This window comes from Eupeodes corollae, chromosome 2 (assembly GCF_945859685.1).
Source record: "Eupeodes corollae chromosome 2, idEupCoro1.1, whole genome shotgun sequence".
NCBI classification, from domain to species: Eukaryota; Metazoa; Arthropoda; class Insecta; order Diptera; family Syrphidae; genus Eupeodes; species Eupeodes corollae.
Window position 1 is genome coordinate 59,603,349 of NC_079148.1, and position 23,488 is coordinate 59,626,836.

At 35.3% G+C, this 23,488-nt stretch overlaps 4 protein-coding genes across 4 annotated transcripts in view; 3 read left to right on the forward strand and 1 right to left on the reverse strand.

Moving 5' to 3' along the window:
* The window catches only part of LOC129944944 (uncharacterized), a 112,066-nt gene extending 91,464 nt beyond the window's left edge, over positions 1–20,602 (forward strand). The window contains exons 13-17 of the mRNA XM_056054604.1: positions 8,655–9,337; positions 10,002–10,110; positions 10,570–10,832; positions 14,680–15,001; positions 19,418–20,602. Of these exons, the coding sequence (XP_055910579.1) occupies positions 8,655–9,337; positions 10,002–10,110; positions 10,570–10,832; positions 14,680–15,001; positions 19,418–20,557 (2,517 nt within the window). The 3' untranslated portion in view covers positions 20,558–20,602. The remainder of the gene's footprint in view (positions 1–8,654; positions 9,338–10,001; positions 10,111–10,569; positions 10,833–14,679; positions 15,002–19,417) is intronic.
* LOC129944188 (zinc finger protein 391-like) lies at positions 4,653–6,184 on the reverse strand. Its single transcript, XM_056053435.1, has one exon. The coding sequence runs from the start codon at positions 6,102–6,104 to the stop codon at positions 4,692–4,694; it is 1,413 nt and encodes a 470-aa protein (XP_055909410.1). The 5' UTR covers positions 6,105–6,184; the 3' UTR covers positions 4,653–4,691.
* On the forward strand, positions 8,516–9,658 carry LOC129944195 (uncharacterized). Its single transcript, XM_056053447.1, has one exon. It carries the CDS (start codon positions 8,685–8,687, stop codon positions 9,492–9,494), a length of 810 nt encoding a protein of 269 aa, XP_055909422.1. The 5' UTR covers positions 8,516–8,684; the 3' UTR covers positions 9,495–9,658.
* LOC129944193 (zinc finger protein 492-like) lies at positions 9,829–11,412 on the forward strand. Its single transcript, XM_056053446.1, has 2 exons — positions 9,829–10,110; positions 10,570–11,412. The coding sequence occupies exons 1-2, from the start codon at positions 10,069–10,071 to the stop codon at positions 11,371–11,373; spliced, it is 846 nt and encodes a 281-aa protein (XP_055909421.1). The 5' UTR covers positions 9,829–10,068; the 3' UTR covers positions 11,374–11,412.
* Positions 20,603–23,488: the final 2,886 nt, after the last annotated feature.

Consider the following 23,488-nt stretch of genomic DNA (forward strand, 5'->3'; position numbering starts at 1 on the left):
AGTAGAGCTTTTGATTTCTGCTGGTTGTTAGTATTCCAACATCCAGCAAAATATCAAAATATGGATATTTGCTTAAGTCTTTTGACTTTTAATTTGTATTTTTAAATTTTGAAATTAAATTTCCCGTAAAGTAATCTTTTCAATTAATTTTTTTATTTTTGATGTTTTATAGATTTAAAAAGAGCTTAAACATAGATTCCGTCGTGTTTATTTTTAGACTCCAGGCTATCGTTTTAAAATGGGATTAAGTTGTCTATGAATACAGTAACTGAAGCTTAGCTAACCAAAGACAAAATCAGAACTTATCAAGGTACTATGAATGTGGCCCAAATGTATTTTTCTTTATTCTCTAGTTGCTGAAGTCGAAAAGATTTTTTAATCAGTTTTTCGTGTTTTGCAAAAAAAATACTTCCAGTTGTTTCTTTTTTCTAAAAATTTAAGTAAAAGTTGACATTAATATTTTTCATATGTTTAAATAACTTTCATTTTAATATCTTTTCTTTCTCCCGAGATTTTTTAGTCGAAAGCAAAATTTAACCAATCTTAGTTACATTTTTTGAAATATTTTAATTACCTTATATTACAACAATATTTTCCGTATGAATGAAATTTAAGTAGTATTTTTTTATTTTTATTTATTTAGATGTCAAACACTTGGTATTTTTTAAATAAAAAAAAAAAATAATAATAAAAAAGGAGACCCTCTAAACTGCACCAACTATAGAGGAATAAGTCTACTTAACATCGCCTATAAAATCTTCTCTGCCGTAAAATGTGAACGTCTAAAGCCCATCGTCAACAACCTGATAGGTCCTTATCAGTGTGGTTTTAGAACAGGAAAGTCCACAGTTGATCAAATATTCACATTACGGCAGATCCTGGAAAAAACCCAAGAACACCAAATCGACACCCACCATCTTTTCATCGATTTCAAGGCTGCATATGACAGCATCTACAGGGACGAGCTGTATAGAGCCATGTCTAGTTTTCAAAAGTTTGTCCAATTACTGGCATATGCTGATGACATTGACATAATCGGAAGAACTCAGCGTGATGTCAATGGGGCTTTTGTGAGTATTGAGGCTGAGGCGGCAAAAATGGGTTTAACGGTAAATAAAGGCAAAACAAATTACATGCTGTCGTCTAGAAAGGACATACAACACCGACGTCTTGGTCAAAACGTCACAATCGACAAACGTAACTTTGAGGTAGTCAAGGACTTCGTCTACCTAGGCTCCGCTGTGTGATCTACGGTCCCGTATCCATCGAAGGGGAGTGGAGGAGAAGATGGAACGACGAACTGTACGGGCTGTACAGCGACGTAGACTTGGCCAGAAGAGTAAAAGTCCAACGACTAAGATGACTGGGTCACGTAGAGCGCATGGAAACCAATGCTCCGCCCGAAAAGTCTTCGAATCCGCACCCACAGGACAGCGCAGTAGAGGAAGACCGCGGATCAGGTGGCGCGCACAAGTGGAAGGTGACCTCACCCAACTTGGAGTGCGAAACTGAAGACATCTAGCTAGGGACCGAGCTAGATGGAGAAGTTTGTTTGGTGAGGCCCTAGTTCACACAGGACTGTAGCGCCACCTTAAGTAAGTAAGTAAGATGTCAAACACGTTATTCTTTGATGCAAATCTTTTTTTTTTTTAAAGTAATACCAATTAAATATCAAAATGTTTAGTATGAAATTTAATTTAAGTCCCCAGCGTAATTGAGTAGAGATATATTTATACCCTTTTTTAAATTGCTGCTGTAAAATAACGACCGACTCAATTGTTTTGATAGTTCTTTTTACATCTTTTGAGTCCCACACGCAAAAATCTCTGTAGGAACCTTTGCTTTAGATTCTAGGGACTTTCAAAAGTAGAGAAACGCCAAAGTTTTTAATTTAATAAATCAGATAGATTAAATTAACTTCCTATGGATAGTTAACTAGCGGTACGTTCCTTTCTTTTAATAGAAAAACATAAGTAATAACTTTACTTGGAAAAAATTAGTTATTTATAATACTCGTATATTAAATTAACTAACCTTCATTATTCGCTTTCGAAATCTGTTTGTTTTTGAGAATCGCATGCTAACTGACGGCATGCGAGTGGATGTATGTAGGTGGGGTACCTGTATCAAGCGAGCCCCGTCCATATTCGTGACCGTCACATTGGCGTGATTTTATTTTCCCGCTCATACTTTTTAATTATAGCCCCTAAGGTTGAAGGGAAAATACTTAAAGTGCCTAAAATATTTAATTTAACAAGGGTATGTACATCATCCGTCTTTTTTAAAAAAGTTGTATAGTAAATTTATATGAGTATAGTAAGCTAGGCTCAACTCAGCTAGTAAGCTAGGCTCCATTACCGCATCACGAATTTCGACATGCAGTTTTTTTATTTAATAGATATGTGCAAATAAATAATAATTATAGCAATTTTAGAGCAAGGAAACATTTATTTCTATTTTAAGTTAATTTTAAAGTTCACTTTTTCACATACGCACGCACACAAGCTCAAAAATTGTTGATTTTGACATTTCTTCCCTGTTTTTTGTTCAGTCTTGCCATCCTTGATTTTGTTTGTTGGGGTTTTCTTTGATTTTAGTGCTGAAATGCAAAAAGTTCTTTGCATATAGGCGAACTCGCGCCTACCCCAAATCCTATAGTTGCCCCAAGCAGGGGTTTACATACATACCTAGCTGTTAGTACGCCGCCGGCCATAATATCAATTGAAAAGAACTTGTTTTAGGCAGGCCCGTCGAGATGAATTCCGGGACCGGGTCGGTAAAATTTACCCCCCCCCCCCCCTCCAATATTTAGCATTTTTTCAAAGTTCATGCCTACTGATTACGAATAGCTTGAAATTAGTAGTAATTAACGGAAATAATTATAATTTTTTGTTTGCAAAGTGAACCGAAAAAAAGTGATTACGAATAGCTTGAAATTGGTAGTAATTAACGGAAATAATAATAATTTTTTGTTTGCAAAGTGAACCGAAAAAAAGTGATTACGAATAGCTTGAAATTGGTAGTAATTAACGGAAATAATAATAATTTTTTGTGTGCAAAGTGAACCGAAAAAAAGTGTTAATCATCAAATCAATCTCGCGAATATCGTCCAGTTTAGTTGAAATCGAGGACGGATAAGAAACTTTATAAAAACAGGAACTTGACTTTAAACATTTTCAAAATAAAATAAATTTTAAATTTGCGTTAAATAAGAAAAGCGAAACAATGTATTATAACTTTCTCTCAACAGTTCAGAGTTGCCCAATTTTTCATTAAATTTTAACAAAAATGTACGCCAATCATAATAATAAGAGGCCCAGATCGGGAAGCTTGTGACTGATAGATTGGTAGATAGCATGCAAACAGAAGCCCGATTGCAAAAGCATGAATGATTTCAAATTTTCAGGACCCCTAAAATAAATTGGAATAGGTATATTGATGATAAATATAGAGTATATTGAAAAAAAAAACACTCTTCTCCTTAAGCTATCTATAAAAGATAAACATATGCCATCGATGTCTTTTTTATAGACCTATTAAAGGTCTTGGGTTTAATCTCAATACCTTCTTGTGCCGCCTAGTTCCCATCCCTGACATGACTCGCATACAGGTTGCGAGTTGTGGGTTACAAGGCCATAGTTCTTCGGACTGCTTCGTTTTTAATAAAAGCTCTAAGACATTTTGTCACATTCAGAAAGCACTTTGTCGATATATGAAAAACCGTTCAGTATTTGTTGAGAATTTCGCGACAGAGGAGACAGATTTATAATATGAAGTGATGTTCTAGAATATTTTTGAAATAAGGGAATATGAGGTTCATTTCAGTAAAAATATGAATTCCAATAACCATTTGTTTTTGTTATGTTTGCAAATGGTAAAACGGTATCTAACTGATGAGCACTATTATCGTTTCCGATCTATTGACCATTCAGTTTGTTTTTTAGTTTCTATATTTAAATATCTAAAAACCTACAGCTCTTAAGTTTTTAATTTTTAAATAAGTGTAAAATAACTCAAAAATTTAACTGATAACGAATAAAATATTAATTTAAGTAATTTATTAATGGAATTTTATTTCTCATCTTTGAATTCCCTTTTTTTAATTGGTTCGGTTCAGCAATAAGCCCTCCATATTTAAATATTCTTCATACGAAATTATATCTAGACTTTCAACAATTAAACAATACAAACTGTTATTTGTTTACTTACTTACGTTTCCTCTATGTCAGAAAGAATGTCCATTGTTCAACTTAAATGTTTTGTGAGTTGGTAATATCAACTTTTAAGTAACTTACACATTCATTAACACCACTAATTTTGTCAGTGGATATAAGGGGAAGTAACTTTAAGTTTTTTTTAAAGGAAGAACGAATTTATGTGCAGTGATTCCTCCTCCCATCGCTGCCGTAAATAAACTTCTCTCTAATGCAGGCATAAATAAAAGATACCCAGTTAAGACATTAAATAGACCGAATATCCATATAGACGAATAGGTTGTGATTGAAATGAAAGCATCCCTTTTTAACGATTCTTGTAAAATTCAAAAGATGGTTAAAGTATTGTTACTTAACATGAAGCTTCCTTAGAAAACACCAAAAATAAACCTGTAAAGAATATCCAATAGCTTTGGGTAGGAAAACAAACATTTCAAATTAATCTAAGTTAAAATTATGTGTATTTCTTATCCTTAACTACTGTTCCTTATCTTTATTCTTGTGCTGTCGCATATGCGAGTACAAACCAGAGTATTGCGAAAATTCTTTGCCACACACCTTACACGAATAATATTTGTGATCCAAATGCAATTTCCTATGTTCGACCAGATCTTTTCTTCGAGAAAACCTATTCGAACAGACATCACAAACAAAGTTCTTTTCTCCGGTGTGGCAGGCTATATGATTAACGAGGGTCTCTTTATTAAAGAATCCCTTATTGCATTGGTTGCATTGGAAATTTCGTTGGCCTGTATGCCTCCGCACGTGAATGTCGAAGTTACTTTTGATGGTATAACCTTTTCCGCAGTATTGACACACATAGGGCGTCTCGCCGGTATGCTGTCTCATATGAACTTTGCGACTGCTATTGGAAACAAACGATTTGTCGCACTGGTCGCATTTGTAAGGCCTGTCGCCAGTGTGTAAAAAGCGATGGGTTTTTAGGGAGTTAGGATGTGAGAATCCAACGTCGCAAAACTCACACTTAAATGGACGCGTTCCCGAGTGGATGATGGAGTGAGTTTTTAAATTGAATGAATTCTTGTAGCATTTGCCGCATTCCTCGCATTGAAAACGGTTCTCGTTGCCACCTTCATTGTGTGATCGAATGTGCTTCTTAAGAGATCTGCCATCGGTGATGTTTTCCTTACAAATTGGACAAGGGAAGACATTCTTTTTGCGGTAATACTTTTTTTTGGACTTCTTATCCGTGGGCTCTGGACTATCCTCCTTTTTCTCTATCTTGGTCTCTGGGTCCGAGTCGTTCTGAGTGTTCTCATCTTTTTTCTTATCTACATTCTCAGATGCTGTTGTCCTCTTTCGCGAAATCGAAATTAATGGTTCATATAATGCTTTCTTTCTTCCTCGTCTTCGTGGAACCTTAATTTCTTCGGTTAACACTTCCTCAATTTGTTTACAGCTTTGTTCATCTTCCGGTTTTAATTCTGGAATTGTTTCTAAATTTGTTTCTTTATCAATAATAGTCTTAATATCTTCTTTGTCATCTTCTGGTTTTTCATTGTCCTCAGAACTCGGCGATGCAACTCCTGCTTCTAAGTCTATAAAACTTTTTTCATCGTCATCATCATCATCATTATCATTTTCATTATCGTTGTCGTTGTAGTTTAAGGGTGCATTAGTTAATGTGGGAGCATCTTGCAGAGGCTCAATTTTAACTTCCGGAATATGCTCGTCTTTTATGTGATTTATAAACGTGAACACATTAATAAAACGTTCCTGGCAAAAACCACAAGCAAACCAGAAGTTTGTGTTGGCTAATAAAATAACTTCTCCACACTTTGTTTCGGGATCTTTTAATGGATTTAATAAACATTTATCTACACTTATTATCGTCTCGTGCTTAAAAGTATTTGGTATGACTTCCGTCATATTATTGTTTTTATTTTAACCAATTCAAACTTTAAAAGTAAACAATTTTAATTTGGAAATGGGACTTTTTGTTTAACTTCAGTAATCAACAAATTTTGACATTAAAGTTTAAAGTTTTTTTTTGACATATGGAAAAGTCTATAATCCATGAGATTCCAGATTCCAGGTTCCAAAAATATTTAAGGCCAAAACACATGGCATAACGCTGTATTAGAAATATGTAGTTGGGGACAAGTTAAGCACTATTCACATGAGCACGACCAACGAATGAACGAATATTCGTCGATTTTGACATTTCTTTCACATGAGAGTTTTTAATTCGTCGCGAATGAAGTTCACCATTCACCACTGAAACCAAAACAAGAATGATTTTTTTAGGTTAAGTACGCGCGATTATTTCATTCGTTGCGAGTATGGATAATGTGGACCGCGAATAAAGTTTGACAGTTCGTATCTATTTTTTCGCGGCGAATAGATTTGTTTTCTTAAATTTATTAATATATGAAATTGAAAAGTAAAAGTATGCATCATAAATCAAATAGAAACTATATTGGTATCGTTTTGTTAAGAATTTGTGTTTGTTTTTAGAAAAGTCATACGTAGTACAGTAGAAATGTATATGGATAACAAATACAACAAGGCGACGTTGCATTGAGGGCACATGCCTAGAATATTAGTTTTTTGTTAACATTAAGCAAAGGGTCTATAGAATAACTTTAAAACATTAAACCCAGATATGGACTGCTAGTAACCAACTTCTCGTTGCTTACTTACTAACTTTTGAATTTGCTTTTTTGTATTAGGTTTACTTGGCTAACTATATACTAATAGATGTTTTTAGTCTTTTTGACAAAAAAAGCTTTTTAAAGCAAAAACCCGATTTCCGAACTATGAACTATTTGTGCGTGTGTTTTATATGGAAAAGGTGCGAGACTTTAAGAATTAACTAAATATATATATAAATAAAAGTTTCCTCAACGTGTTAAATCACAAGATCTACATGGACAATTGCGATCACCTCTTCGAAAATAACACGTTCCAGAAAACTTTTCTGTCAAAATTGCAATAGTTTTGTTGGTTTTTTGACACTAGCACCACTGCTTCCACCATCCACATCAATATCTTTCAACGAATTGTCAATTCAGGTCACAAAAACTTCCTTGCAAGTGGCCTTGCCTACTCCCACTTTTAATGTTGTTCAAAAATGGCTTTAACTCGTTTATTAAGTTGTTTTTGACAAAGCTTAATGAACTGCTCCTCAGTTGCAACTTCGAATGAATTTTGTTCATCTCGTAAAGAAAAATGCAAAATACTTCTATCATTTCTAGGAATAAAACATTTATGGCAACAAGTCTGCTTCAAAATTAAAAGATGATTACCTATTTCCTATCAGTTCATTGATGTGCTAAATATCAATGGCAGAGTTTGTAACTATACTTCTGCAGTACTGCCAAAATGCTGTTCACAAATGTAAACAGACAGCGTAAGCTCTGAATGAGCTTGTTATTACTTATGCTCATAAATATTTACAAAAAAAACACCCAATTTTCCGTTAATTTGGAATTTGTTTTTATTATGGTGCTGTATGTGCATGCAAATTGCAGAGGAATTAACATGAGTATAATATTATTTTGTATTCTTACATTTTACTATAAAATAAATTTCATTTCTTTTGCATGAAATGAATGTGATACCAAAAAGTTATGAAAAGAAAATGGTTTTAAATATGTCATCCGAAAATTTCTTGATTATTTTCAAAACATTTTTAGTTTTTGGAATATGCACTATCGAAATTATTATGTAGATCTAAAGGTTTTCTTTTGCAATTACATTTGCATTCTTCTTCTGTTTTCTGATTTTCTTATTTCTGTCAATTTTTGTCTTATGCTTTTAAAATGGTTTCCTATTTAAGGGATAGAACAATGTCTTAAAATGTTTTTGTTAATAGCCATTGTTTTAAATGTATGTACTACAAATCATACCAAAAATTTTTGACATATAAATACATTTTGTCAACGTTTTCTGTTATGAACTCATTCTAAACAAACCATGGTCATTGCATGTATGCAGTTGTAATTGTGCTATAAACAAATGTATCTGCGCCGAAAAATAGATGTATAAGTATCTGCTTCTGCATAATACAGAAAAAGCATATGTTTATATCAAAACCAAACTTAAATGACGTTTTTGAAAAAAAGTTGTAACAAAATGTACCATAGTAACAAAACTAAAATTAAAATTGAGGGCAACAAAACTTACGAACTCTTCGAATTTTTAATAATTTACGTCTGTGTCGTTTTTTGTTCTTCATTCACTGAATGCTGCCTTCACACAATAGATTTATATTATATTGTGAATCGTTCACAACCAAATGAAAATTAAAAATGTCAACACAATAAAACGTCAAAAAAACAAAGAAAAATTAATCAAAAAATACTCTGCGCAACTCATAATAGATAATACGGATAAGATAATAATTATTCTTAACTTCTAATTTAATTTTAATAATTTTGTTTATTTGGTGTTTCCTATTTGTTTTGTTCAAATTAGCTTTATGTGCAAAAATTCAAACAACCTACTATGAATATTCCCATAAATGATCAACAAGCAGCTGAACAAACGATTCTCCTCAACGCCATTCGAAATAAATTTGCAAACAATGAAAACCATTCAGGAACTAGTCCACCAGTATTCAGTATACCAAGTCTTAAGCTTCCCCAATTCTCACCCACGTCCAATGCCTTGGAAAATGCTAATAAAGCTCCTGCATCGAAATTAAATCAATTTATTCTGTCTAAGTTGGGAGAGAATAATGCTCAGACGAATGTCACTGCGGGGTCCTTTAAAATTCCTGACTTGAAAATCGAAAGCGACTTTGTACCTCAATCATTTTCGTTGGGGAGAAAGCCATCTCTAGATCAAACAAATTCAAATTTAAGTGAAAGTAATATTAATTCTCTTAACAAAGGCATCAGTAATTTGCGCGTGTGTGAAGAACAGAAAAACCACGTCATTGATCTCACTACAGCTCTGAATCAAAGCACAACACTGACTGCATCACCAGCCAAACAAATGACAACGAAACCTAATGCACCAAATGCTATAGATTTCCAAATTCCATTTATCGACTGTGATCTCAAAGAGGCCAGTGAGCGGCTGCCATTGAGAGATGAATATTGCGTTACAGATGTTTCGAATTTTGCACATCGACGTTTTATTTGTGCTCCCTCAAGGTTTGGCAAAATCACTTGCCTAAAATATAGACTCCCGAAGCGGTCAATTTTAGTTGATCATAGCTTCGCACAGAAGAATAAAATAAAGCGATTTATTTTCGATACGAAGTCCCCCGATGACACCGTTCTGTCCCTGAGAAGGTTCAACAGAGTCTGATGAAATGATGACAATTGCAACAGATGCACCGAGCAGGGCTGTTGCAGATCCGTCAGTTAGTTTTACTAGAAAATGCCTCAGCATGAGGAGATTTTACTTTTACATTTCTAATTTAAACAATAAATTAATGTTTGCAGTAAATAATTATTTATTTGACAGTGTGATTTGTTTTTGTTTATTTTGTGTTGACTTCACTCTTGTCTAATGAAATTTTCTGTTTCGTTATTTTTATGCCACATTTTTTAGGGTGTGAGAGAGACATAATGTGAACCTACAATAATTATGGGTAGTGTATGATTTTGGCTTCTTATTTTGTTTGTTTACTTTACCACTTCCATTGCCACCGCCCAGGCACCCACCTGTGAGATCTCATTCAAGCATCTGATTTAAATAATCCTTATAATTAATTAAAAACTTGCTATTTTAACTTGAAAAATTGTTAATTCAAGGGACAAGTCAATAATTTTCATGAAAACATCTTCATTTTTGTGAATATTTTGGAACTAGGCAAAAGAAGTATATTTACTTATCCAATGGGGAAGAGCTGGAGACAGCTATTATTGTTGGTGCTCTAATGGAAGGATTTAATAATGCTGAAAACAGCATAGCATCTGAGGTAACATTTTAGTCGATTTTTTACTCTGCAATTTTCAGTTTCGAATATTTTGTGATCTCAACGATAGATTTTTAGGTCGCAAAGCAATTACGGATAGAATTAATTCAATTTCTTGGAATACTTAGACTAAATTTGTATAATTAATCCTATTTAAACAATTTTATACAAGAAGATTCAAATTATTTGATCTTTCTCTCTTTGCTTTAAACTGCCCGTTGTTCGTCTATGACAATAATATAGAGGCTTACAAACTTTCTATTGTGTATTTTTAATACTTTTTCCTTTAAGGCTTTCTCAAGCCTTTTCAAATTGCTATGTAAGTCTCCACTCTATCCAATTTTAAAATATTCTAAGCTGATTAAATCCTATTTCAAAAAGGTGTTTTAAGCGAGCGACGCCAACAACCCAGTCGATCCTTTATTTAAGTAAACATAAATATATGAAATCTTAACTTTACAGGAGGATGAAGCTGACCTGGAAAACATTCTTGAAGACCTTCTGAATATTTCAGAGGAAACAGAAAAACTTATTGCCGAAAAATATCCATACTTAAAAGTTGATTCCATCACATCAAAAGAACATCTTCTCGAGAATACCCACAAAAATGTGGTAAACAAATCCACGACCATTATCGCAAGTCAACGATTCCAATGTGATTTATGTCCAATGGCATTTTCACATCAATATAAAATTATACGACATCTAAAGACGCACAGTGAAAGGCAAGTTTTACAGTGTCATCATTGTGAAAAAACATTTAACCATCGAAACTCACTTGCCCTTCATGTGAAGAGTCACTTTCGAAAGTGTCGAGAAAACAAATGCCTATTATGTAATAAACTCCTCGTGCATAGATGCGCAGTGTGCAATATGGAATTCTATACCAGAGCAGAGCTTAGAAATCATACGAAAATAAATCATAGCCAGGAAAACTTAAAATGTGAACTTTGTTCCAAAGAATTCTCACTGCAAAGGCACTTGACGCAACATAAGAAGGTACATTTAAAAAATAATGAATTCAAATGTGATAAATGCTCGAAGAAATTTAAAAGTCGTAAAACCTTTAAGGCTCATCTTATATGTCATGCAACGGAAAGAACACATTCCTGTGATGTGTGTGGATCAAAATTTCAGCGAAAAAATGCTCTAACTGAACATAAAAAGCTACATAACGGTACTAAACAATATTCTTGTAGACTTTGTGATCGCAAATTTGCACAATTTGCTGGATTGTATACGCACATGAAGATACATTTACAATAAAGATTAATTACTATTTTCTTAGAAATTTTAAATGTATCAAACCTATTTTTGATGGTTAAACTCATTTTTTCTATAAGGTTTTTTTTTTATACATATTTGTTAAAAAAGTTTGAATTGTATTATTCATTCGATTTTTCATGAAAGGATATTTCTTCTACAGGACTTCTTCATAGGTAGGTAGAAATGGCGATCTCAAGGCAACCTAGCCTGAGATCCAATTAGCGCTGTAGTGCGTCGTTTTGATACCAAAAACTGGTTTGACCTTTGATTAAAAGGGATAGATTTATAGAGAAGCTTCATAGCGAATATGTTAGAATGTTTTTCCAAAGTATTTCATTGTAGTGTTTGCCAAAGCAGGACATTTGCAGAGGAAATGGATTATCTTTTCACTTTCTCTTTGGTTACTACAACTACGGCAAAAGGTGTTGTAAGAGATACCCAACTTCTCTGCATGAACTCCTATAGGCCAATATCCGGTACAAACCGCAACAATCCTGGCTATGTCTTGCCTTGGCCTGCATAGAAGATCGTTTGCACGGGTTTTATTATAGGTGGGCCATATCTTCCTAGATATAATGCACTTGGGTAAATTGCTCCACCTTCGGTTTGATTCAGTTTGGTAGATAGAAAAGATTGTACCCTTCATAACACCAAAAGGAATGTTAACCATTTCCGAAAGTGAGCTATGAAGGGCCGATCCTTGCCTGGCTAGCTCGTCAGCCCCTTCATTTCCCACGATACCACTATGGCCCGGAACCCAGATCAGGGTGACACCGAGGTTAATTTTCAGGTTCGCAAGCTCATCGCGACATTGCTGGACCAATTTAGATGAGGATATGGCAGAGTTAATGGCTTTGACAGCTGCCTGACTGTCTGTAAAGATAGCCACATTTCGGTTTTGGTTTGGATTTTGTTTAAGTATCTTACATGCCTCCCTTATTGCCAGCAGTTCAGCCTGAAAAACGCTAGCAAAGTCAGGAAGCCTAAAGGATTTGGCTACATGTAGGGACTCAGAAAAGATCCCAGAACCAACTCCGCCTCCATCTTTGAGCCGTCAGTAAAGATGGTTGTGTCAAAACCTATCGACACGATGTCATCCTCCCAATCTTGTCTGGATGGGAAAATAACCTTAAAACCCTTACCAAGGTTCAAAGTAGGAGTGCAGTAGTCAGTGTCTACCGAGATAATATCTGAGAGAATCAATTTCGTTGTGTTGCTGTGACCATAAGGTTTTGACAACCAGCTGTTTGATTCCTTCAGCCTAATAGCGCTGCATGTATTTAATAAAAAGTACGATTGGTAGAAGATCCAAAATAACGTTTAAGGCTTCCGTTGGACAAGTACGCATGGAACCTGTGGTGCCCACGCAAACTGTTCTCTGAACCTTCTTTAGCTTATCAATTATATAGGCTTTGCTAAGAGCAGGCCACCACACAATCGAACCATATGTTAAGATTGAACGTACTACGGCTGTGTACGTCCATAAAATCATCTAATTCGACTGAAGCCCCCATTTTTTGCCGAAAATTTTGCTGCAGGCGTAGAAGGCAATACAGGCCTTCCTAACCCGTGCTTCAATATTTAATTTCCAGTTTAGTTTAGGGTCTAGTATAACTCCCAAATATATTGCACTGGAATACAATGATAGGATTTGACCGTTGAGTCGAGGTAGCGTGAAGGGCGGTACTTTAGTTTTGGTGGTAAAGAGCAACAGTTCAGTTTTACTTTGGTTAACTCCTAGTCCACAACTCGTGGCCCAGTAGCTAACTTTCTTCAAAGCTGACTCCGTGATTTCACTAATCACAGAGGTGTACTTTCCTGACACCAATAGCACCAAATCATCCGCATAGACTACCGCCTTCACTTTACATCTCTCTAATTTAACCAGAATTGTATCCATGACCAGAAGCTTAATGCAGATTATAAGAAGTTTTATAAGAGGAATGTGATATTTCATTGTGGATTTAGATTATGTATTTCATTATTCTGTACTCTCAAATCTGCAAGATCAACTTCATGCAGTCAATCTTTCACGTTTTTGTGTAAAAGTCTTTCCCCCTTTGCTTCCATAGTTGCAAATATAGATAAGTGAAAACTAGAAATAACAGTCGTATTAAAAACGATTTAGGGAGTCTACGTTAAATTTTTAATAGTACAGTGAAAAATGTCCCAGACCTCCCATAATATTTCAAAACCTACATTGTATTTTTCTAGATATTTCAGGACCTCCCTCAATATTTCAAAACCTCCCTTGAAATCTGCAGGCCTGCCTTGATATATTAAGTCCTTTCTTTCAGGACCTCTCTCCTCTCTTGGAATCTCCAGGCCTCCCTTAAAATTTAAGGACCTCCATTGAAGAGCAGGACCCACCTCGATGTTTCAAAACCTCCCTTGAAATCTACAGGACTGCCTCGATATTTCAAAACCATATCCATTGAAATGGACTATTAGTCGATTCTTATTCCGGTTATGCTTGCCCTTTTGTAGTTTAGTTGGAAAATATTATAAATAATTGTATACGCCATTTCAAGTTTCCTTGCCTCAATATTTTTTTTAAAGAAACCAAGGACATCTAATATTATAAAGTTTGACAAAATAAACAAAATACAAAAATCAAGTTCAAAAGTTTCTCCATATTTTCGTTGAACCTACAGAAGAGCTAGTAGCGTAAGGAATAGATGACACCAAAGCGAAGTTGCCTATTAGCAATTAATATCTAGAAGGTCAATGAATGCAGAATTCAACATTTTAGTGAAGACGAACATGTTTACCTTATTATAGCATCTTCGTCTGCATCATTGTACTTTACATTTCTTTTTATTTTTGAATTTTGTTAATATGGTACATTTTGTGCCTAATTATAACCACCTTTTTTCTATTTAAGCAATATTTTTTGACTACAAGTGGCATAATACCGATATAAAAACAAACATTTTCATATTTGTGCGATAACTTTTTCTAATATTTGTTTTCGTACATCTTTTCTTCATTATTTTAGTTCTTGATACATGTAATTCCACCCTCATTCGTTGTCATGTAACAGCAGTGCAACACATTCCTAGTTCAACTAGCAACTGTAAACCCATAAACTCTACACTAACAAAAACTCTCCATTTTCAGTTGACATGACACATGACAGCAGATGCCAATACCAGTCAAGTTAGTATGCCACCAAAAAATAAAGCCTAAAGCCTTGCAAGGAAAATTTTAAACTCAAAAGTAAAAACTTACCATCGTTTTTCGCTTGTTTATTCTCTTTTAAAAACTCCATAAAATACTAATTTCTAGTTTTCTTCACCGCAATTAATACAAATTCCATTTAATCATGTCAAAGCCATTGAAAAAAGAAAAACTTAATACAAGTTCAGATGAAAATAACATAAAATGTGGCGAAATTATGTTTTCAAACAATACAAAGTTTTGTTTTTCGTGCACATTTTGTCAAAAAAATTGCCATAGAGTCAATGAATTCTTTCGGCATGTACTTTATGATCACTTAAATTATCTGGAAGATTATCAATTCGATGAGAATGAAGATTTAATGTCTAAATTTCTGGATTCAACTAAATTAATCGAAGATGAACAAACTGAATTTGTAAATGTTGACAATGAGGAACGTTCTAAAAAGGTAAGCGTATTTTCTCTGTTGCTGTTTCAAATTAAACCTAAACTCCCACTTGGTGTAATAGTTTTATAAATAATCCATTGAAAATTAGTTCTCTAAATTATTGTTACCTTTCTTGTTAATGTTTCCTTTGTTTGAGCCAGAATTATTGCGCCAAACATATTTTAATGTTGTAGGTAGCTATTTTATAGAAGCACGTTTTAAGAAGCATGATAAGCGTGATAAAAATTCACAGTTCACACAACAATAACCAACATTATAAATAAATCTCGAAATTCCCGTATTTCCTTCTTTTTCTGTGTGGTTTAAATTTGTGTTTACATAAATAGATTTCTTTTTAAACCGAACATTTAAATAGGCGTGACAATTTTTAAAGGTAGTAGACACTGGCAGCAGATTAAGGTTTTGAAAATATGTATAACAATAGCTGAATTATTAAACTTAATAAGAAACTAGAATTAAAATCGATACAAAACAAAAATGGTTCAAGATAAGAAGCAATCCCTATAGCTTCGAATTAGGAAAATGCCTAGGTGCATAGATGACTTACTTAAGATAGCAATGGGAAGATCAATCCAATAATATTAGTTAAGCTGTAAATATATGCTTTTCTTATAAAATTCTATGAAATACTCAGGAAAGGTTGTAGAAGGCTTTTCAATCGAGCAAAAAAGACTAGACATCCCCAAGATTGGGACTCTTATAAAGAATCCCAAAAAGCATAAACTAGAATTGAGAATAACCAAAAGATCCTCATGGAGATCCTTCTGTAACTCCATAGAAGAATCCTCGGAGGCATCGAGGATAAGGAAGATTCTCTCTTTAAAACTCAGATGGTACATGGACTAACTCTTGCGAAGAAGCGGTAAACCCACTTCCCGGATAGCTCCCAATCCGTTAATACAACAAACAGTCCTGGGTCGGGTGTTAACTTAACTTTTCCTCAAGGTCTGGTTATAAATGAAAAATTGACATGGGCTCCGAATAGTTTCAAACCTTATAAATCTCCAGGTCCAGATCAAATCGTACCAGCTGAGCTACAACTTACCATTGAGATGATCTTCAAGAGTTGTATAAATCTGATCTATATACCTCAGCGATGGAGAGATGTAAAGGTAGTTTTCATTCCCAAGTCGGCTAAAGACCTAAGACCTATTAGCCTATCATCATTTATTCTTAAAACTCTGAAACGATTGATCAATATCCATATACGAAGGGAAATCGGTAAAAAGAGCCTTGCACACTCTGGTAAGAACTATCGAATACTCCCTAGAGCAAAAGGAATATACTATGGTGGCCTTCCTGCAAATTGAGGGCGCTTTCAACAACGTTGACACATCCGCAATCACTTCTGCTATGACGACCTTAAATGTCGAATACTCAATCTGTGAGTTGATTAATCTAATGCTTAAAAGCAGGATCATCAACTCTAAGTTGGGGGATTTTTGCACAAAAAGGTCTTTCAGTAGAGGCACTCCGCAAGGTGGTGTTCTGTCCCCTTTCCTGTGGTTAACGGACTACTGGTATCCCTTGAGAGAGAGGGCTACAGAGTGGTTGCATATGCCGATGATGTTGCTATCGCCATCACAGGGGAACATCCTAATACACTGAGAGACCTCCTCCAAAATGCACTCAATATGCTCACTAAATGGGCTGATCACTGCGGACTTAGTATTAATCCTCAAAAAACAGACCTCGCCCTTTTCACACGGAAATACAAGATCCCAGTAATTGTACCTCCTTCAATAAAAGGTGTACCACTAATTTTTATCAATGAAGCCAAATATCTTGGTCTGATATTGGACGAAAAATTAAGTTGGAAATCTAATATACAGGAAAGAGTTAAAAAAGCTACAGCAGCTCTTTTCCTTTGCAAGAAAGCCATAGGAAGCAAATGGGGTTTTCAACCTCGCATAACCTACTGGCTATACACATCGGCCATCCGATCAATACTTATGTACGGGGTTGCAGTATGGTGGACTGCACTGGAGAAAGTCACATACTACGACAAACTCAGCAGAGTCCAACGCACTGCATGTCTCTGCATAAGCGGGGCATTGAGAACCACACCCTCAGCAGCGTTAGACACTCTCCTCCATCTGACACCCCTCGACATCTTCAGTAAACAAGTGGAAGCGAGTACAGCGATAAGACTCAACGCCTCATTTTAATGGACCAACAGCAATGTGGGGCACACCATCATTTTGAACCTCTTTGGTTCTATACCAAAGTACATAGACTACACTATTCCTAAACCCCTATTTGGAAAAAACTTCCAGGTATCCATTCCATCCAGAGATGAATGGGAAGACAAAAAACTCCTGGATAACAAAGGTATTAATTTTTATACAAATGGATCCAAGACATTGTAGCGTCTTCCAAGCGGAAATTTTAACGATCAAAGAGGTTCTCCCCTGGCTAAGAAAAAACGTGATATCAACTTCTGATATCCGCAACTTCTCTGACAGTTAGGCTGCTATTAAATCTCTTGACGGTATCTCAACCAAATTTCAAACGACCCTCGATTGTCGATCGTCTCTTATGGAGATGGCGCAGCTATTTAACATTCACCAATGTTGGGTGCCGGGCCGCAGAGACATCAAGGGAAATTGTAGAGCCGATGAACTCGCTAAAAATGGAACCGTAATGCCTATTTCACCTGAAAGGGAGGAGATGGTATACCGATAGCTACATGTAAAGAAACAGCTTTTGCGATAGCAAATGTTAGGTGGCACAATTTACCAAAATGCGCAGCCACAAAACTCATAAGGCCTTCACTGGACCTAAAGCGCTCTTAAGACTTGTTATCTCAAAGCAGACTTTATATTAGCTCCCTAATAGGTGTAATTACGGGACACTGTCTTATAGGCAGACACGACATACGACTTGGTGTAGCCTCAAATGACTTCTGCAGGAGCTGTATGGACGAAGAAGAAGAGGAAATGATCTTTCACCTTCTCTGCACTTGCCCTGCTCTTTCACTAAGACGCAAACTTCATCTACTCTTTTGATAATCCCAGTGAACTAGCTAAAAAGGATATCAAATATCTTCTTCGCTTTATAAAAAGCTCAAAATGGTTCGACTAGTAAGAAGTAATTCTCTAGATTCATGTGGTAAACGCAAACTTCATCTGGGAGACTACTCTTTTGATAATCCCAGTGAACTAGCTAAAAAGGATATCAAATATCGCTTTATAAAAAGCTCAAAATGGTTCAACTAGTAAAAAGTAATTCTCTAGATTCATGTGGTATCACAATGGGCCGTTTCTTTTGGCCTAAGTGTGTGGATTCTAAATCCGGAGCCACGTTAACCTAACCTAACTTATAAAATTGTAGAAAGCCTAATCTTTTATGAAGGAAATTAAACATCTCAAGACTAGACGAAACTTGTAGGTTAGGTTAAAATGGCTGTCCGGAATGGAGTAGGACATACTTAGGCCATTGTGATACCACATAAATCTTGAAGATTTCTTCTGAGCTATGAAACTGATTTGATCCCCTTACGATAGGTTTAGATCGTTATAGAAGAATTCTCCTATGGTTATGCCTTGCGTTTTTGCAGAGGAAGCGAAGAACACTGTCACTGTCTCTGCCTCATCCATACAGTGTTTAAAAATCATAGTAGAACCGCAGTTAATACTGAGGTTATGGAAATAACACTTCTGCAGGCTGTATAACGGGGACGTCAAACCGAATTCCGATGTCAGGCAGGATGATCCACTCAATATAGAACGACGAAAGCCAACAATCCCGCCTTCCCGAGTTGGACGAAGTAAAAGTTGATATATCTAAGCTGAAGTCTAACAAAGCCGCTGAAAAAGATAGCTTAAATACTGATTTTGTCAAAGCAGTCGAAGATAATTTGGTTCCACTGACTTATCTGTAAAATATGACCGACAGGTAGAAGTTGTAATGAGCCTTGTATAGTTTTGGAATCCCTGCCAAAATCGTCCGTTTGTGCAGGACAACTATGGAGAACGTTCTGTAATCAACAAAAAAAAAGGAAATACAACATCTCGGTTAAAACGTTTCATCCACAGACGTAACTTTAAAGTAGTTGTAGTTTCTATGAAATTATCAATCATTTCTTAGATCGTGAATGTAATTATTTTAATTTTATACCGATTGGTAACTATCATAGCCTTACCACAAAATCACAGGTGTTTTTTTCTGCGATCAGGGTTAAGAGTAAGCCTTTTGTTAGATTTTGTTTCTACAATTCTTGTTTATAGATGCGGGTTATCTGTTTGAACATTTCCACTTAAGGCCGTAAAATAAAGAGATTTAAAGGTTGCTCCTTCATAAATAGGTTATATGGCTTTTTTCTCATTCTCTTTGTAGTCACATTTTTTCGCATAAACAATTTTTATCTGTTATCAATCTAATAACTTGTTTTTTTTTTTTTATTTTTATAATTAGGGTAGGAAAAATGTGGGCTTTAGTAACCATTTTGAAGAATTCGTTTGCCAAAACATTCCCAGCAATGTGAGTATAAAATCAGAAGCAGAAGACGATGAAGACGAAGAAGAGGATTATAAAGAAGACATTGAAGAATTTGAATTCTTCCTTGAAAACGATCAACCAACACAACATTCAAATTCGCCGGAACCAACCAAAGACTTCAATGATATTCTGCATATTGAATTTCTAGAAGAGCCCAGCGAGAACGAATACGAACCCGAAAACTCAGATATTGTCGAAAGTAATTCTCTAAGAAATCAGAGCGACGGTGAAGAGGAGGATGAAGACGACAATGAAGAAGATCAAGGAAGCAATAGCGGCGCAGAACGTCATAATTATAATAGTGAAGACGACGACGAAGAAGAAGAGGGAGAAGAACATCCCAGGCTTATCATCACCCAAGGAGATGAAACCAAAGAAAACAATTTCAAGTGTCCATATGGACAATGTAAAAAAGTTTTTATGACAAAGAATGGAGCTTATAGGCATATTCAAAACATTCATAAGACCAACGGAAAACGGGTAGTTTGTGAAACGTGCTTCAAACCGTTCAACAATAAGAGCCAACTCGACAGACATATGTTACGGCATTTGGGTGTCAAACCGCACGCGTGCGAAATATGCGGACAATGTTTTTCAGATAAGTCCAATCTGAATGTTCATGTGATGCGCCACAAAGGCATTAAACCGCACGCCTGTTCGCTTTGTTCAAAACGTTTCCATTCTAGTACGGAGCTTAAACTACACACACGGTCACACACTGGCGAACGTCCTTTTGTTTGTGAACTATGTGGCAGGAAGTTCTCGAACTCAGGACATTTATGTAATCATCGGAGGCGACACTTCGGTGAGAAACCATTCGAATGCGACGTCTGCCAGAAGCGATTCTTCGATCGTAAACTGTTGAACGATCATAAAGTCATGCACTCAGATGAGAGACCCTTCGAATGTGTTACCTGTGGAGCGACTTTTCAAAGGAAAAAGGCTCTGCTGCAACATGAAAAACTGCACAGTGGGATTAAACAGTATGTTTGTAAGATATGTGGTAAATCGTTTGCTCAAAATGCAGGATTATATTCTCATATGAAGGGTCATTAGATTTTAAACACAATTTTAATTAATAAAAAAGAAAACTCAGAGAAACACAGAAAACTTGTTCTTATTTAAATTTTTATTTTAAAAAAATGGGATCACATTTTGTTATGAAAAATACATTTTTTTTTTAATTTAAATTCTAAATCTATAAAAGCTACAAGTAATCTATTCTTATTGTAAAATACTACACTTTGCTATTGCTAAACAAATTATGTTGGAATGGTCTTTTACGTGTAAATACTTATTGTTTTTTTTGTATTATTGTTAATTTAAATCCTAGGCAACAGAGGAAATTCAAAGCTTGATAGCACATATTTTTGCAAATACAAAACTTTCATCATTTATTTGAAGGCTTTGTTGAATACATCCTAATCTTTTTCCATTTAAGAAAAGAAAGAAGGTGGCATATTGCGTACACTTTATCTGCATTATTTAAACAGGCCAATTAAGCCAACAACGAAAGTTCATCATTTTTTAATCTAACCTGGAACTGGCTTATGTAGATAACATCCAAGTAATTGGAAGAAAGAAAAACTAGCTAGCTCCATAAATTGTCATGCGCATCGAATGGGAGAGAGTCACTAAATCAGAGGCTTTACTTTAAAGTGGTGACTGTATATGGTGAAGAAAATAAGAGTTAGTCAAAGAATTTACAACCGATATCAGGTAGCATTTTAAATGCAAAAGAGTCTACTATAGTTTTCCAAGGCTTCAACTAGATGCAGGAGTACAATTCCAAGCTAAATTAAAATGGGTACAATTGCATTGTTACGAAATTTATGTGGTCCTTTTTTACAGATTTTCTTGGACAAGCTTGCTTTGGATAAGGCGTAAACCAGGACATCTGAACCCTTGTGTTTTACAAATGTCTCGCGATGAATATAGGCCAACAAATGCCAGGGTTGGAATTGGATAAGACAGTTGATTTACATTTCGATGATTACACTACCTGCCTGGTAGAGAAAGAATTGTGGCAAACCATTTAAGAACCATTTCCATAGAACCATATTTTGAAAAACAAAGGCAAATTCTTTTTGGCGAGCACCCAAATGTACTTTCTGCGCGTTCTTTTGGAAAGCGATTGACTGAGTGCCAGATTTTTGAAAGACCGTCTAGAAAATAATAAAATTGCTATAATTTAAGCACCGAAAGGCTAGGAAAGGTTTTGCCACGGAACATGGTAATTTATGCAACTCTAAGTGGAATAAAATATGAAATAAAATAAATACCGCTGTAAGGGAGATAGAAACACTCAACCTAGGGGACGCAAGTTAACAATTCCGCCTACCCGACCTCGACGAAGTGAAGATAGCTACAGTGGCGAGCACTTGTGGATACATAATTCTCAAATCTTACTTTGGGATACCACAAAATGCACAAAAATATAGTTATCACGGTCATTCTTTTTTTAACTAGTTCTTTATTTTCCTCAGAAACTATAAAATTAAAAACTTTTTGCAAAACTTAAATCCAAAGTAAACATTTAATTCAAATTATGAAAAATAAGGGTGTATCCACTCCACATTTCGTTAAAAAGTAATTAGTAAAATAATCTGTAAATATTTTCTGCGGTTCAGTGCAAAAAAGTTTTTTTTAACAACAATGAGAAAAATTTCATCGTTCTGAAATCAAATTGTTGAAATGAAAACAAAAAATTATTCATCTAGAACAATAGCAAAAGAACTAAAAATTTATCATAGAACAGTGCTTCAAGTTCGAAAAAGACGAAATATTAGCGTGTCTGAGGTGAAAAAATCGCGACCGACATTGCTTCCCGATCGAGATGCTCGAGCTATGGAGCGGATGATGATAACCAGGCAAGTAAGAACGCCAAAAGAAGCTGCAACAGCTTTAAACAAAAGCGTAAGTGAGTGGACAGCACGTTTTGCAGAGAACATACAAATTGGACCGCAGATGACTGGAAAAGGGTTATTTGGTCTGATGAAACCACAATAAATCGTTTCCAGTCAGATGGTAAGGAGTATTACTGGCGGCGACCATACGAAAATTACAGAAACACCATGTTAAGGAGACAATGAAACACGGAGAAGGTAATTTAATGGTATGGGGTTATTTTACTTGGTGGAATGGAGGACCATTAGTTAAAATCAATGGAATTAAGCGAAAGGAAGATTATCTCCGCATTTTAGAAGAGAATCTGCCAGGGTTTGTGGAGTAAAGTGCGTACCTAGATGAAGAGGTCGTGTTTTAACAAGATGGAGATCCCAAACATACTGCTAAAATTGTGAAAAATTGGCTCGGTAGTCAATAATTTAATACTATGCAGTGGCCAGCACAAAGCCTAGACCTGAATCCCATTGAAAATTTGTGGGCTCTTCTGAAAAAGCGACTTGCACGGTACGATGATCCGCCAAGAAACTTAGACGATCTTTGGGCCCGAGTTCAGGTGAAGTGGGCGAAATTTCCGCACGAACTGATAGAAAAACTGGTTGAGAGCATACCCAAACGGATAAATAGCGTCATTACTGCAAAGGGCTTATGGACATAGTATTGAACTACGTGATATTCACAACCTCATTTTGAAACGTGCAAAAGTGGATACATCTTTTTTTATAATTTTAGTTAAATGTTAATTTTGTATTTAAGTTTTGAAAAAAAAGTTTTTATTTATATAGTATCTGAGGAACATAAAGAACTTATTAAAAAAAAGAATGACCCTGATAACTTTATTTTTGCGCATTTTGCAGCATCTCGAAGCCAAATTTGAGAAATATATATCCACATGTGCTCGCCAATGTATATCTAAACTGAAGTCAAAGAAAGCTGCTGGAGCTGATGGCATCGCTGCCGAACTATTCATAGCAGCAGGCTATGACCTGGTAGGCAGCATGCACCAACTCGTCTGCAAAATATGGTCGGAAGAAAGCATGCCCGATGAGTGGAATCTCAGCATAGTATGCCCGATACATAAGA